The following is a 16140-nucleotide window of genomic DNA, read 5'->3' on the forward strand; positions in this document are numbered from 1 at the left end:
GTTCCATTTGAATTCTTTTTGTCATCAACAAGAGCCCGTGCAACTTCCCAACTTAATGTGTCCCTTGCATATACCCCATCTTTCTTTTTTTTACAAAACATGACTTTTACAATAAAATTCATGTCTTGCCATTGCGGGGGCGACGTGGGTGCGCGCGCGTGCTGTGTTATTGTTCACTTGAAAGCTCGTTAATTCTTCTGCTTCTCGTGGCTCGTATAGGTCGTTTGCAGTAGCGAGTAAGTTCATTATTACGATCTTAACGCTTGCTGCATAGAGCCGACATGATCCACAAAAGATCAATTTAGGTCTTGTCTTTTATTCTGGTTACGCAAACACACATCGAGTCTCATTTATCTCAAGGAAAGGATACGGTGGAAAGAGAGAGATCAACGATAAAACATTGGCTTTTAAACTGATACTCGTTTTTCGTGCGATCATTGCAAAACAGTACCTTCTTTACTCGCATCAGTTATTAGTTTGTTTTAAGTTAAACGCTTGCAAAGATATGCAGCAGTGCAATGGATTGCACAACTATTTCGAAACACCCGGTTTACGCAACAGCCTGTCTTATGGTCAGGCTGTTGGAACATATCAGGAAGACGGGAATGATTCAGTAAGGTTACACCGCTCTATACCATATGTCGCAAAAGCAGCATATAATTTCCATGGAACAAAAAGTCATGGTTGCAAAGTCAAAATTTTCCATTACTTAATGCTTAGCCAAACCAAAGTGCCAAAATGATGGTTTAAAACAGGGGCGGGCAACTTCTCCAGTCGGCGGGCCAGATATGGGAAAATGAAGTACTTGGCGGGCCGGATTCCTGAATCGATACATTAATCGCGTATTTATCCAGTGATTTAAAACGGATTTTTGACCACCTAAACCAGGTTTGAGGAACCTTTTTGTTTATAAAGGCTACCAAACGATTTATCGACACTCGTGTAGGCCGCATAGACTATTTCCCAGGCCAAGGACAGTGATGTTCAAACTTTTTGACTCACAGAATGGTCGTTTTGCTATTTCCTTGTAGTTTGTAAGACTTACGGTCCAAGCTAATTAAAATTCCTCACTACATTTTCGTCTTCACTACAACATTCAGGATTTATTTAACCTAGAAATTGCTGAACCTGGAGTTTTTGGTAGTCCTATGGAAATCGCTTTATGTACCACTATGGGACCATGGGTCTTGTTTGAAAACCGCTGCTCTGGAACTAATCAAAAAATAATCTGCAATAAAATCAAAAATACGTTTCTGTCTATTTTTTTCAGCGCCGGGTGCAGTCGGTTATATCAACATCTTAAAAATGTATTTTGTCATCGAAGGCCGCACTTAGTGCCCTAAAAGGCAGCATGTGGCCTTTAGGCCGCAGGTTCCCCACCCCTGAACTAGGCTATACGTGTGGAAACAAAGGAATTAAGGAAACCGTTAAAGTAGGACACACACAAGGTTGGTAGTTATGTCGTAACAATAGACGTATGGTGCAATGGTAACAACGGAGGGAATTTTTTTTTGCTATTGGGGAGTGTTACTGTCCGTTACAACTGTAATTTGACGTAGTAAGCAAGTAATGGGGGATTGCGGCAGACTGTGGCCGCGGGCCACATTATCATGTAAGACCGGAAACTGTCCGCGGGCCGCTCAAAATCCCGTCGCGGGCCGGATCCGGCCCGCGGGCCGTATGTTGCCCACCCCTGGTTTAAAAGCACGTGACCGCTACACCATAAATTTATAACAATCTTTATTGTATAACTTAGTTGAGTTAAAGTTTATTTCCGGGCAAAATCGTAACAGCACAATTGTGCTAAAAATATTCACCAAGCCATTGCAAAGACGTGTTTTGTGCCAAGGAGATGGATTTTTCAAATGATACAAACTTTTAATGTGTTTTCACAAAATGTCATTTCCATATTATTGATCTTTTTTGTGCCTGATGGCTTCGAACTGAACAAAGCATTTTTGGCAGTCTGCGAAGGTAATTGGTCGCAGGAAAATGGCTTTTTTTCTGGGCGATTTATGATGACTGTAGATGTACAGTTGAACATTTTATTCAACTACTTTTTATTTCTTGTTGTACTTTTTCCCGTCCTGCAGAGCTGCAAGTGTTGGTAGATGCACCACTTCCTACAATGCTATAATCATAAGTAGCCTAATACACAGGGACCAAAATGCATTTGCTTGTCAATGCTATAGTTGAAGTCTTTTAATCATTTTTTCTTTAAATTTTCTGTTAATATGTCATATCGCATGTGTGTGGCCAATCTTGAAACGAATATGAAATTGGTCATATCCATCCCACAAAAAGAATATCTGAAACATATGTAAAAAAAATGCAATACATGCCTTTTTTGCCATCTCAGATTTTTTTGTTTACACACATTTCAATTAATCGTTAGTGTGCTGTTTCAAATAATTCTGAAGATCCGACTTGGACCCTTTTTTGATTTCACATGAAAAGCAACTGAGAGGTTAGGCAGAATACCTTTTTTTCTTTATCCAGGTTTTCCGATTTTCACTCTCAAAACATACTCTTGTTTGGCCCAAACACACCTTTCTTCCTTCAATTACCAAGAGATGCAATCATAAAAAAGCAAACTTTTTAAATAGTTTATCGGTAATATTCAGACCATGTGGACGTGTAAACAATAGCGAACAAACGTTACATCATACACAAGGCTGTTTCTTAAAAAAAGCAATGAGCCAAATTCTGACACTTTTCTATCTCAGTAACGTTTTTCATCTCTCACTATTTCTTCAGAGAGATTAATCAACTTGTTCTGTATAAGAACGGATGTGTATCTTGCATTTTTGCTTGCGCCCTTCATGTGATCCTTCAAGATAGTGTCCCCTGAAACAACACACAATACTTGCACAGAGCACCTTTCAAAACACTTGAATAGGCCAGCCATGGAGAATATTGGTCTATCTACGCGTGGCGGAATGAGCGGGAGCCATGAGAATCGCTGTTATAATTGTATTCATTTGGTGGAACATATGGGTTGATTAAAAGGTCGTATCGTCGATCATCAGACCAACGTTTTGTAAACTTTACGTATAGTCCTTTGTCCCTATCTTGAGGCAGGTGATTGGCTACTTTCGCAGGTGGTGTTTGGAGTGGATCTCGATTGCTTACAGTAACTAACGGGTTGTCCACTCTAATCTGCTTTGCTGGTTTGGTAAGCGTTACTGGTGTAATCTTATCATCTTCATTTTTCTCTGACTTACGTTTATTTAAAAACTTTCTTATATCCATTGTTCCTGCCAACAAAAATACTAAACTTTTATCTGCTAGCGAAAAACAACACCAGCTAAACAAACCCCGCACAAGTTGTAACTGTAACAATAGTTTTAGGCTACACAAAAGATTGAATGAATCAAGCATTATAAGCATTGTTACATTTAACAATAACTCAGCAAAAAACTTATTGTTACGTCATTGGTGGAAGTGTTAAAAAGCCATAATGTTATATCCTCACTGTGTCTGTTGTGCCATCTGATTTGGTTTGTAAATGTAATAAATTCCGTATACGGTAAACATATTTTGCCAACCTTCCACATATTTCAATGATAGTTATTGTTTTGCTGCTTTGGGATTGGCAAAAAAGATTACTGTGCTACGTACCACTGTCAGTTGATTTTGTCGTTAAATACCGTTTCTCCAACGGCGATATGACAATTGTTTCGCTAAACTTTGCAGTTAATGCTAGTATAGGGTTGCCATATTTTATGAAACACAATCCCTGACAAAATTTATCTCGGTTGCGTGAACCCAGTTTTTCTCAAACTTTAAGTCTAAATGTGTTAACGCAAGTCTGAATATGTACTTCAAAAAACCGAAAGTTGATTGCAGGATTTTAGCTTGTTATGCAAAATTGCACATAACAATGATCCAAATCTGACATCACAGACAAAACATTACAATTGTGCGCGAACAATTGCATTTTTGTTAGTTGTCATTCAATAAAGCCTTCTGTTTAACAATGGAGACGATTGATTCTCACTTTCACTTAGATTACAACTTATCCAGTTGCACAAACTGACAGCACATAAGAATATAGAATTTCTTTCACTTTTTCGAGATCCCCGCAAAATGTCCTAAAAGGACCGCGGACCCCAGTTTGAGAACCGCTGCGTTAACCATTTTTGCGATCCAAACACTTCTATTCAAGTCACACGGACGGCGACACGAGAAAACGTTACATAGGATCATCTGATCCTTGTCAATTACTTTCTGCGTAGGCTTCTGTTTAGTAAATGGGAGTCACAAAGACCTTTTTAAATTTGATGAAAGATGCCAGTTTAAAAATGTTTTTATGTCTCACACATTCGACTTTTGTGTTAAGGAAATGAAATTTCCCACGTTCTCATGTAGCATCGAAAAAGCATGTTTGTGAAAATGCTTTACGATTATGTTCGTGAGCGTTTGCGTGAGTTTCGTTCACGTCAACAGCCAGAAGCCGACCGACGAGTGAACGTGATAGTTGTTGACGAAACTCCACTTTAAATGACACATTAACATGTTGTAGAATTGACCAATCGAACTTGCATATCGAACTGACAATATCTTGTGAGCCATGTACATATTGTTTGAACCGCGGCATAGTAAAATGCAAATACGTTTTTGAGTTAAAGTGTGAATAGGTTTGTCAGTTTGCACGTTTCGGTTTCAGGCTGTTGGGTTTGTTTTACTTTTGTTATTAGTAATTAATGCATTGAAATCTTTTCTTCTTACAAAGACCTTGCACAGGATTTCGACTTGGTTTAAATGACTGACCAAAATTTGATTGCCACAATGGTACCAGTTAGTTTTGGATAAACAGATCCAAATTGTCTTTTCAAACATACTGTAACATTGATTTCGGTACTTGTACTTTAGAGCAGGGGTGTCAAACGTGCGGCCCGCGGGCCGCATGCGGCCCACGAAGCCCTCTAATGCGGCCCTCCAGCAATCAACAACAATTGTAGTATTTTGTCAGATTTTTTGTCCAAAAACATTTACAGAATAAAACCGTTCCTCTGACTAAAAATAAGCGTTAAGTTTCAGTCAGGGGTGCACGGCCACAGAGACGAGTTTGTGCGGCCGTGAACATGTTTATTAAAATATATGTACTGGCGGCTGGGACGTAAACAAAACTCCTTTGCCAAATATTTTCACTTTTCCACTGTTTTAAACAGATTTTGTGGTACTGAAAAGAGTATTACCAGCCTAATAGCCATATGCGTCCGACTTTTTGTGCGCCTATTGTGTACAAACAATGCCGAAAAACAAGTGCCACAAGCACCACAATAAAGATTATGACATCATAAACAGTTAAGACTATCTTCATACTGTGCAGCTCAATCTGTGCATCAAGTTGGAAATTAATGTGGGATTTTGGGGCGTCAATTAATGGTATAAATATGATATAAACTTGTTTCTTTACATCTGTAATTTTAAAATAAGGTGAAATAAGGATCTGCAATGCGGCCGTCGTGGCGAAATAGTTGTGCTCCCCTGGTTAAAGTTTATAAAACTAGATTAAATATCACATGCGGCCCTTGGCATAATTTCCAACTGCAATGTGGCCCTCGAAGCCCCATGAGTTTGATACCCCTGCTTTAGAGTGTTATGTATAACCACTAAGCCCTCAGTATCGTTGCCTTTGCAAAAATCGTTACAACAGGAGAATCCTGAAGTCATTTTGGCTTGTCTTGGCATATTTGAAGTTATGTATGTTGAAACACAATGCAGTCACTTCCGACATCGCCTTCACACACAGTTGAGCATCAAAATTGGAAATGTTCTCGCCATCACAAAGATATTTATCATATAGAATCAACCCATGGCGGACACTCTTGTCGATTTAAACCATAAAAGTTAAGATTACGTATTCAGTTAATCATTAGGTATCGAAAATGCCACTGATGCTTGGATGCTCTTTGTTTCATACTTTAATTTATGTTTAGTTTCCATGACTCAGAAGTAATTTCTACATTTTAATTAATAATTAAGGTTTACACTTTTACAATCTTGCATTCATCAACGTGTCCACAGTGTTTGTTACTCATAAATAATCTCTGCTATATATCGAATAGCATTATTTTAAAATCGTATATCACACTATGTCAGACGGAAATTGATTTTCCACATATATTTATAATTTGACGATTCCTATAACGGTTAATAAATAGAAAAACAAACAGGAAAATTAACACAGTTATTACTACTAGTCTGCTGCTTGCTCACATTTGTTACTGTGATCAGTCCAGGCTTCCAAATGCTTTTGTGCAAATCACAGATGACCAGACGAAGCAATGCATCGAATCAAGCTGGTGTTCACAGCATATTTGAGCAGCAAGGTGCGAGTGCTGCATAGGGCAGTGGAAAAATAACCGCCATCCTAGTGCGTGCAATCGGTCTGACGTGCTGTTGCCGGCTTGATGTGCTGCGAGTTTGGCCCCCTCTGAACGCTATTCTTTTTAATGCAATATGGTACTACCCCAAAAGCAACGTGTAAGTTTGCAAGTTACTGTAAATTTTAATTTTGTGTACTCCTACGCTAGATATGCAATGCTTGGAGAAAATTTAGTGCATTTACCAACATGAACAAGGACAAACAATTATTTAATTGAAAGTATTGAAGACATGTGGATATCTTTGATAAACATTGCCTGGAGCATTACGTTGTTTTTTTGATCTTTTTATGTGTTCTTCGTTGTGCATGCCAGGGTCTTGGTAAATTAGTCTACAATAAAGTTATATCCTGCACGCTTGCTAAGACAAAGTAGAGATGATTGCGCTGCGAGTTTTACGAACGACACCACCATATAGTTATGAATCTGTCTGTTGGTTATGTGTGAAAATACACAATGAAATATACAGAGCTATGAAAGGCAGTTCTGGAAAATGTTAATGCTTTTGTAGACACACATGGTTTAACGTCTGTTTACGAGCGAAACCAAATTCGAATGACACATGCGCTCAATAAAACAATACTCCTCACCAGTGTTAAGGTCATACACGAAAACGTAAAGGCATATTGATACCACGACCAGAGCGGGCCACTGTTGGACGGTGAGATACCAACTTGGAACTGCAGTCACAAACAGCTTGCACAGTTGTTAACGCTGTAAAATAGTTCGCTATCGGCATACATAGGCTAATTAACTCTAATACACGAACGAAGAGAGATACAATTAACCGATTTTTGAGTTTGTTTAGATTACCAAAACGGAAATGACAAAAAAACACCATATTTATTTTCGTGGACAAGACCTTTTACGCAATACAATACGCAATGGTTGCTTTCAATATTCCTAATAAACTCTAAAACACGAACGATCTGAGATATAGTTCAACGATTTTCAGCAGCCAAGTTGGAGTTTCAGCAAAAAAAAACACCTTAAAACTTTCCGCGATTCCTATTGATTTTTGATTGACGCTTGCTAAACGTTGTTCCACTTCAAATATTGCCAACCTGACGTTTCAGGGTTTAATTATGGATCTCACACCAAGTAAAAGCAAGTCGTTATTTTCCACAAACAAAAAATATGATGGTATAAAAAGCCAGTTTCCTTAAAACAAGATCACAACCCATCCCCAACCCTTATTAAATATTTAATTTTGTGTACGGTGAGGGATTGTTACTTTCAATATTCGCTTCTTTTACAAAATATACTACTTGATAATTAATAGATGATTTTCGCGTCGACGCTTTCATCTCTTACAGCTATGATTTGTTTGTTTTACTTTGCCCGGTTGAAAAACGCTTGAATTGCTGAATACATTGAGCAGTTGTTAACAGTTGTTGTACGAAAGCAATTAAAGGCTCTTCAACTAGTGAAATTAACTCAGAAGAGATTACCAAATGAAAAAGTCGAATTGTTACAATAACGTTTTTGCCCTAGAAATTTGTGTTACGCTAAGTGCACGAAACAAATTGGGAAACCTTGCAATGGTTGACTACGTGACTATAGTTGTGTCATTGCTTTTGTATTTAATCTTGAAAAGCAATGTAGTACAATGAAGGGTATGACTGATTGCACAAAGCCCGCTTGAAAAATACGCGTCCAAATTTTTGTATGTGAAGGTGGTATGGTAATCTGTATGACCTTATTGTTATATTCGGCGTCAAAAAGTATGAAGGCGGAGTCAAAGCCAAAATTTTGATTTACAATTTGATTTAAATAGCTCTGTTTAGACACATTCAGTGAAAAGCATGCAGCAAAACCATATTGCCTTTTAAAATACATTGCGATGCATTATACCTGATCGTTGCTTTCTGATAGCAGTGTTGTGTAAGTAAGTTATATTGTAGTTTCCAACAAAAAAGGCCATCCCAGATACTCAGTTTTGTCTGTCAATCGGCTCATGGTTAATATAACTGTTTATCCAGTCTTTGCAGGACGATTTAATATTGAAATGTAACAAACAATTTAACGCATCACATCACACCATTTGACATGAATGGTTTGGGCGCAGTGAGCTATCAAAAATTCTCGAATCAGCTGCGTTTTTAAGAAACACTCCAACATAGGTATGTATTCATCTGTTGGTTATGTGGAAATGTAATCAGTTATTCATTACTCGGAAATGTGATGTTGTGATGAAACGTAGCACTGTCATAGCAAGGACCGCCAACATAAACAGTATAAAACAAGAATACAAATCGGTAAATGCAGAAAAAATACGCTTGACTTATTTTGATATTCTTTGCAACCGATATGTGCGTTTCCGGTACTTTTCGATGTTGAATATAATATAGAAATTTTCCGATTGTGGTTCCTTACAAACGATTCTAAATCTAACAACTAAGTGTTCAATTTTAGAACACATATGTTTGTAATGACGAGCTATAAAAACTTCGCTGAACTATTAGGAACTAGAACTACGAAGTTTTTCGCGATTCCTATTGAACTTTTGATTGACGCTTCATAAACCTTGTTCCGCTTCAAATATTGCCAACCTGACGCTCCACGGTTCAATTATAGCACAGGTTCTCACACCAAGTAAAGCAAGGTGTTAATATTTTACAATACAAAACATATTGTTTTGAAAATAAATGTTTCCTTAAAACAAGATCACAAGCACCCCATCCCCATACAACACGCAATTTTGCGTATGATGAGAGAATGCTGGTTTCATTATTCGTTTTGTCAACGAAATATAAAATGTTATTACGTATGCGAATTGTACGTCGACACTTACTCACTTTTAATGGCACAAAAGCAATAATGTACCCCAACCGGTGAAATTAAGTAAAAAAAAGTCTAAAGATGTAGTTTAATTTGATGTTGAATGTACAGGCCTCTCCTCGAGTAATATTCCGTTGTTTTCAACAAAATAAGGCGATTGTTTGCGCATAATCGTAATATTTTCTCTGTGATCTGACAAACTGCTTTAACTCTAAATAAATTTCAAGACAACTTAACGTATTAATGGTTAATTCTGTTTGTGACGTCATATTGGCTGATAGTGCGTTGAGCCAGAGCTCCAAAGTTTGGGAAATGAAAATGTTTTCTCAAAAAACACGAATAGTAACTAAGAGTTCAATTTTAGAACAAATTTGTATATAATGACGTGCTATAAAAATTTCGCCGAACTAATTAGGCACAAGAACTACGAAATTTTCCGCGATTTCTATTAATTTTTGATTGACGCTTCCTAGACGTTGTTCCGCTTCAAATATTGCCAACCTGACATTTCAGGGTTTTATTATAGCACAGGATATCACACCAAGTAAAAGCAATACGTTAATTTTCCACAAAAGAAAACATATTCTTTGGTGTAAAAAAGAAAAGTTTCCTAAAACAAAACAAAAAAAAAAAAGATCAGAACCCACCCCAAATTCCCATACAGTATGCAATTTTGCGTGTGATGAGAGTTTTCCGGTATCATTATTTGCTTCTTCAACGAAATATGCATGTCGCAAGTACAACTATTGACTAAGCAATCGGTCCAACGCTTACGCATATAGTCATACAACACAATGTAATAAAGAGCTATGGAGGAATGCACAAAGCTCGCTTGGAAAAACGCAAACAAAATTTTACTTGTGAAAGTGCTTTGGTAAACTTGTGTTATATTCGTCGTCAAATCAGTAAAACGGAATCAAAACAGAAATTTTCATTTACAATTTGATTTGAGTAGCTCTGTTTAGACACCTAGTGGAAAAGACATTGCCATGCATTATATAGGCTATGATCGTTGCTTACAAAATTAGATCTCATAACTGTGTTGTGTAAGTGAGTTACTGTTGTGTATCTCATCGCTGTTTGAGTAAGTGAAATATTTTAGTCGTCACTCAAGAACGGCTACCCGAGATAAGATATTGAATTTCGTTCGTAAATGGGCTCAAATGGGCATTGTGGTTAATGTAACCGTTTATTAAACCCGCGTATGATGGTTAAATATTCGAATGCAAATGCAATTCCCGGGTGGTTTGTAGCATAATTCATGCATTTCTGTGTTGGTGTTTTATAAACATAATGTTATTAAAATCCTTTAATCGCGTGAAATATAACTTAATCAAATTGCTTGCAAGGATTCGTAGCGATTTGTTATAAATGTCATAGTTCTGTTTTGTCAAGCTATATCCAATCCCGATTCCACATAACTTGTCTAATAAGCTAAGCCAGAATTTGGTCGTCTTGCGCCCATACTATTGCAAAACAATTTTATCAAAACATTTGGTACCAGTTTAAAATACAAAGGCGCGTTTGACAAGAAACGCTCCCACGTATATATGCAACTATCTGTTCGTTATGTGAAAAAATAATTAATGTAATGAGCAAAACTTTAAAGTTATCAAATACTCGAAAAAAGTTGATGTTACGATGAAACGCAGTACAGTCATTACGTGGGACGCCAACATACACATTTTGTAACAGAACATAAATTGCTAAATGCAGTAAAAATTCGAGCAAGTACTAAAATTCCCACAAATTTCAATTAATAAGTATATGACTGACATTTCCCTGTCCGTTGTTTCGCATCACAATTTCAATTCGAACGGCTCAGAGTTATTTATGTCACAAAATCTCACATCATGTCACACAAGAAGTTAATTTACCACATAAAACACGTATGTTTTTTTGCAAAGAAAATTTTCTACACAACAAGAACACAAGTCACCCCCCTTAATAGTCATGTACTTTGTTGATAGTTAAAAGACGCTGATTTTCATCATTCCTGTTTTCACAGAATTACGCCATTTTTCAGAATGGAAAAATTTTTGCTGTCGGCTCTAAAATGTATTTTTTATTGGAATTGGTTTGTTGGTGATGTTACTAACTTTGAAAGCACAAAACGAATAAAGGCTGCTTAACTAGTGAAATCAATTTGTTTCCATTGTCGAATTGTAGTTGGTTTCGTACAGTTTTTCCCAATGGGTAGTATTTGAAGCAAGACCCAAATCCCGTTCCCAGCTTTGTTTTTGTTTTTCCGGGAGAACCGTCGTGTATTGTTTAAGTTTGGTATAAACCGCTTTGGAAGAGTCAAATGTTTCAAAGAACTCGTTGCACAAATTTACCAAACTTGGTTTTTCGCCGGAGTCGTCATTTGTTCGATCCCAATTTGGTGGCAGCGCAGCTATCATTTTAATACAATTTTTGAATTCGTGATTATTTGGCGTAAAATTGAATTTTGTCGCCAATTTATCGTATGATAGATATTCTCCTGCATTATCTAACAAATTGGAATGGTCCAGAATCCCAGCGTTGACGAGCGATTTTAAATAAAAGGTTCGAGATTTAAGCGCAACGGTTTTGCTGACCCACAGCGATCTAGGAAAGGGTTTGGTCGATTCCATTATTTGCATTAACTGTCTGCAATCAGTAATGGTTTTCCTAACTGTTCTAAGAGGAATAATTTGCGAGCATTGTTTTGATGTTGTAGGCAGATTGCCTCGAAACCAACATTCTAACTCCATTTTAGTTATGACACTTGTTTCCAGGTGCTTCCAAGGAGCGCTATAGTTTTCGTCGAAATATTTTGATCCCCATTTAAGGTTTAAGGCCATAATGTAAGTGTCTACATCTAACATATTTGCCCCTCCCTGTTCCAGGTTTGCGATAAGCGTTTTCCGTTTGACTCGTTCCCATTTCGAACCCCACACAAACTGGAACATTTTAGTTTTTAGTTTGCGTAAAAACGCGCTCGGTAGGGTGATGGGGAGCACACTAACTTTATAAATCATCATGGGAATTATTAGGGTTTTTAAAATACAGATGCGGCCCAAAAGGGTCAAACCACGTGAGGACCAAATATTTAAAATTGTGCTAATCTTGTCGATTACTTTCCCAAAGTTTAAAGAAAACAGCTGTTTGGGGTCATTAATGGGAATTTCAATGCCAAGATATCGAAAGGATTCTTGAGGCCATGAGAGACCTTTGTCTGCGTAGGGTTTTTGGTTGGACAAGCGTTTTGACCCCAAATAGAACGCTAGCGATTTTTGCATGTTAATTGTGCAGCCTGACATCTCTGAAAACTTGTTTAATACGCGAAATATTTTGTCGAAATCTGATGGTTCTCCTCTTAAAAAAATTAGAGTATCATCGGCAAGAAGTGAAACTTTAGATTCGCGATTGTTTAGTCGTATTCCTATATAGGAATCGTTGCGCAGGGCCGCAGCCAAACATTCTATACACAACAAAAAAAGTGTTGGGGACAGCGGATCGCCCTGTCTTACACCTCTTTCGATCCTAATCTCCCGCGATAGGAAATTGTTGTTAATAATCCTGCTCGTAGGTCAAACATAACAGCATTTTATCCATTTAATAAGATTCTGACCTAACCCAAAGACGTTTAATACAGAATACATATATTCCCAGTCCAGAGTATCAAACGCTTTGAAAATGTCTAGCGAAAGTACCGCTCCTGGAATTTGATAAAAATCGCAGCTGTCCATGATGTCAAAGAGCACGCGAAGGTTATCGCCGATATACCTTCCTTTCATAAAACCATTTTGATCTTCGCTGACCAAAATGTCGAGATAAGCTTTAATCCTGTTGTTAATAGTTTTTGAAATTATTTTATAGTCCGTGTTCAATAGAGAAATAGGCCGGTAATTGGTTGTGATCAGGGGGTCTTTTCTGGGTTTGGGGATGAGAGTAACGACCCCTTGCGTTTGGCTTGGACTAAATTTGGCGACTTGTTTCTTGGCATTTTATGAATTACACCACACAATTCTTCTTGAGTGATAGGCATGTCGCATGTTTCGATTTGTGTCGATTTTAACTTAGGGAGGTTTAAGTCAACCAGATGTTGGGTAACTTGAGAATAAGAATAGTTCGAGTCGCGTTTTTCGTAAAGGTTCTCATAAAATTTAGCTAACTCCTCCAGTATGGATTTTTGATTGGTATAAATTCGGTCGCCCGCCTTAAGCTTGTTGATCGATTTTTTTCCTACGTGGCGCTTTTCTAAATTAAGAAAATACTTCGTGTTTTTTTCACCCTTTTCGGCCCACAGAGCCCTGCTTCTTATAATCGCTCCCTTAGTTTTATTTTCAATCAAGTTATCTAGGTCGTTTTTCAACTGTGTCAACTCCGTCACCAATTTTTGATCTGCAGGAGTATTGGCGCGGACTAATTCGTCTTCAAACGCTTTAATACCCAATTCGAGTTCGTTTTGACGTGATGTGTTTTCCTTTTTTACCCTTGCGCTAAAACCAATTGATACGCCGCGAATAACAGCTTTAAGCGCATCCCATCGAGTGTGAGGGTTGACGTGATTCGCAGGGTTGGTTTGAGTATAATCGTCAATGGTTTTTCTAATAAGCTTCACGTACCGTTTGTCATTTAACAGACGCGTGTTAAGTTTCCAGTAGCCTCTGCCGCGCGCATTGGGGGCAAACTCTAAAGTTAGAACTACTAATGTCGGCGTTTGGCACATTGCTTGAAATTGATTTTGAAACAAGGAAAAAGTCTAATCGAGTAGCAACCAGTGGATTACTTTGAATTCTAGAGTACTTTTTAATCGTACTGTGCAGGAGACGGAAGGCATCATTTAAATCAAGTGCGTTCATGTGAGCCTGTACAGTGGCCCGGGAGTGTCTGTTTGCGTGCGGCGCGCCGGGACTTTTATCTAAATTCTCATTTAAAATTATGTTGAAGTCTCCTCCCAGGACAATATCGCCGTCCCCGAATGTTATTACGTCAGCGAAGAATTTGTTAAAGAAATCGGGATCATCTTTATTCGGTCCGTATACATTTGCCAAAGTTAATTTCTTATCAGCGATTGTCAGGTTTACAATCAAAAACCGCCCATCGGGATCAGCCATTAAGTCCGTTTTTAAATATGATAAATTTCTGGAAAATAATATAGCTACTCCCTTACTTCGATTCGTGCCATGTGACCAAACGACTTCCCCACCCCACTCCAACTGCCAAAGTTTTTCGTCCCGGTCTGAACAATGTGTTTCCTGTATAAGTACAATTTGAAATTTTTTTTCTCGGATAAATTTAAAAATCGATTTCCTTTTGATGGGATCCCGGATCCCAGAAACGTTAAATGACGCTACAGTAAAACAACCAATCAGTTCATACCCGTTCAACCCCAAGGTCAATGTCCCACTCGTACTCAAACCCACACGAGCATCGGTAGGGTTTATGAGGTTCAATACATTTAGCAAACTTTTTTCCGCAGCTGCAATTTATCAATTTATATTTACATAAATGGTTAGAACACTCTCTACTCATAGTGAGGTTTGGGATCGGGTTTATCGTGCTACACACGCATGCAATTGAGTACCTTTCACATCTGACACATTCGAGGAGATTTTCTTTCGTCTTGAATTCAGGTTGAAATTGTCGGCAACATGGCATCAAAAACATGACCGCTTCACATTTAGGACAATTGATTTTCTTTTCTTTAACAGGAACAAGTATGCAAGTTTCATCGTCACAACAAGCCTTTGCTATGTTAAAGTCTTGTTTGCACTTATAACAAAAGAAATGTATAGCGTCCGGAGACAGAAGGCTTTCTTTGTTGCAGTCTGGGCATAAAACAGAAATTGTTGTTTCACATAAACTTTGTGACTTGCTGTTTGGTAACAAAACAGGGCTGGTTCGGCCTCGTTTTTTTGGATTGCTGCCTTGCGAAATGTATTCCGTTCCCGTTTCACAATCATTAGGGTCTACAGGGTGTTCCAAGACATGTTGAGATCGGTTTGCGTAATCTAGGTCAGATTGTAAGTTTTTATCACCCTCCGCTTTTGGTGCAAGGATTGGCAAGTTGTTATCAGTGACTTGCGAGCCCGTGCGTGGCCGCGGAGAACTGGCCCCGATAACGCTTGTTCGTGCTCGGTTGTCCAATTTTTTACTCTTTGCTTCTTCTCTGACTTTGCTTTGTAGTTCTGGATAATCTTGTTTTCTTTTAAAACAGTTTGCCTGCTTGTGACCCACTTCACCGCAATATTTGCAGGTGAATTGCTGTCCGTTGTATGTAACGTAAAACTCGTACCCATCAATATTTATAAAACTTGGGATTGGGTTCTCTGCCACATCTGTTTTGTTCATAGTTGCAATACGCATTCCTGACAATAAACCTTCTTTATCTTTTCTGTGTGCCATCTTTTTAACTTCACCGTATTGTTTAGATAGTTTTTCCGCTATGGCTTCGTTTGGGAAGGGAATGGGTACCCATCCAATTCCAATATTTATGTAATCGCTCTCATATAGGCGGACATTCTTAATATTCGGGGAATCCACTAGCTTGGCTTGCAGTTCTAATACGTTTTTTCTGCTTGTGCAAGTGATATCAATTTGAGTTCCTTTCATTTCAGCAATGCCGACCACTTTTTTGACTGGAAAATCAATGTCTTTTAATAGTTTCCATAACTCTTCTCTTTTTAGAATTCTTTCAGCTCTAAAACTGAGGCAGTTCGGCCTTTTCAGCGCACTCCCTGCGCTTTTTATCGCCGCTTGTGCGTAACTCGCCTTATCTTCCATTTTGCTGTGCACTCAACGAGTGTCTGAATCTCAACACAACAGTTTCCTTATTAAAATGATTCGTTAGCTATCTAGAGACACCTAGTAATAGGATTTTTTCAAACAACCTTCCGTCGTTATTTTCGTGTTCTAGTTTTGTTATGCAAGATAGACAAGTTGTTCATTTAAACTTTGCAGCGATGATTGTTACAAACGACTGCAATATTCCAAAGTA

The 16140-nt window shown here is 38.0% G+C and overlaps 1 protein-coding gene and 1 long non-coding RNA gene across 5 annotated transcripts; one reads left to right on the forward strand and one right to left on the reverse strand.

Moving 5' to 3' along the window:
- Nucleotides 1-461: 461 nt before the first annotated feature.
- Nucleotides 462-11576, forward strand: LOC145217623 (uncharacterized). The gene is made up of 2 exons (XR_013857448.1): nucleotides 462-6471; nucleotides 6543-11576. It is a non-coding gene; the product is annotated as an uncharacterized LOC145217623 (long non-coding RNA).
- On the reverse strand, nucleotides 5361-15947 carry LOC145217621 (uncharacterized). 4 transcript variants are annotated; one of them, XM_080084914.1, is made up of 3 exons: nucleotides 14523-15947; nucleotides 14314-14398; nucleotides 5361-11568 (listed from the first exon to the last, which is right to left on the reverse strand). In XM_080084914.1, exons 1-3 carry the CDS (start codon nucleotides 15924-15926, stop codon nucleotides 11315-11317), a joined length of 1743 nt encoding a protein of 580 aa, XP_079941040.1. In that variant the 5' UTR covers nucleotides 15927-15947; the 3' UTR covers nucleotides 5361-11314. The 4 variants fall into 4 exon arrangements, with proteins under 4 accessions (XP_079941040.1, XP_079941041.1, XP_079941039.1 ...); XM_080084915.1 differs by lacking the exon at nucleotides 5361-11568 and adding an exon at nucleotides 11615-12983; XM_080084913.1 differs by lacking the exon at nucleotides 5361-11568 and having other exon boundaries at nucleotides 12990-14398; nucleotides 14523-14622; nucleotides 14728-15947.
- Between the last annotated feature and the right edge of the window lie 193 nt (nucleotides 15948-16140).

The sequence above is a fragment of the Phallusia mammillata genome, chromosome 3 (genome assembly GCF_965637545.1).
Source record: "Phallusia mammillata chromosome 3, kaPhaMamm4.hap1.1, whole genome shotgun sequence".
Lineage (NCBI taxonomy): Eukaryota > Metazoa > Chordata > Ascidiacea > Phlebobranchia > Ascidiidae > Phallusia > Phallusia mammillata.

Coding starts and splice junctions, on each gene's coding strand:
- LOC145217621 (XM_080084912.1), bottom strand. CDS start 15,926: ATGGAAGATAAGGCGAGTTACGCACAAGCGGCGATAAAAAGCGCAGGG. Junction 14,399..14,522: donor TTGACCTTGGGGTTGAACGG/GTATGAACTGAT, acceptor GTACTTATACAG/GAAACACATTGTTCAGACCG.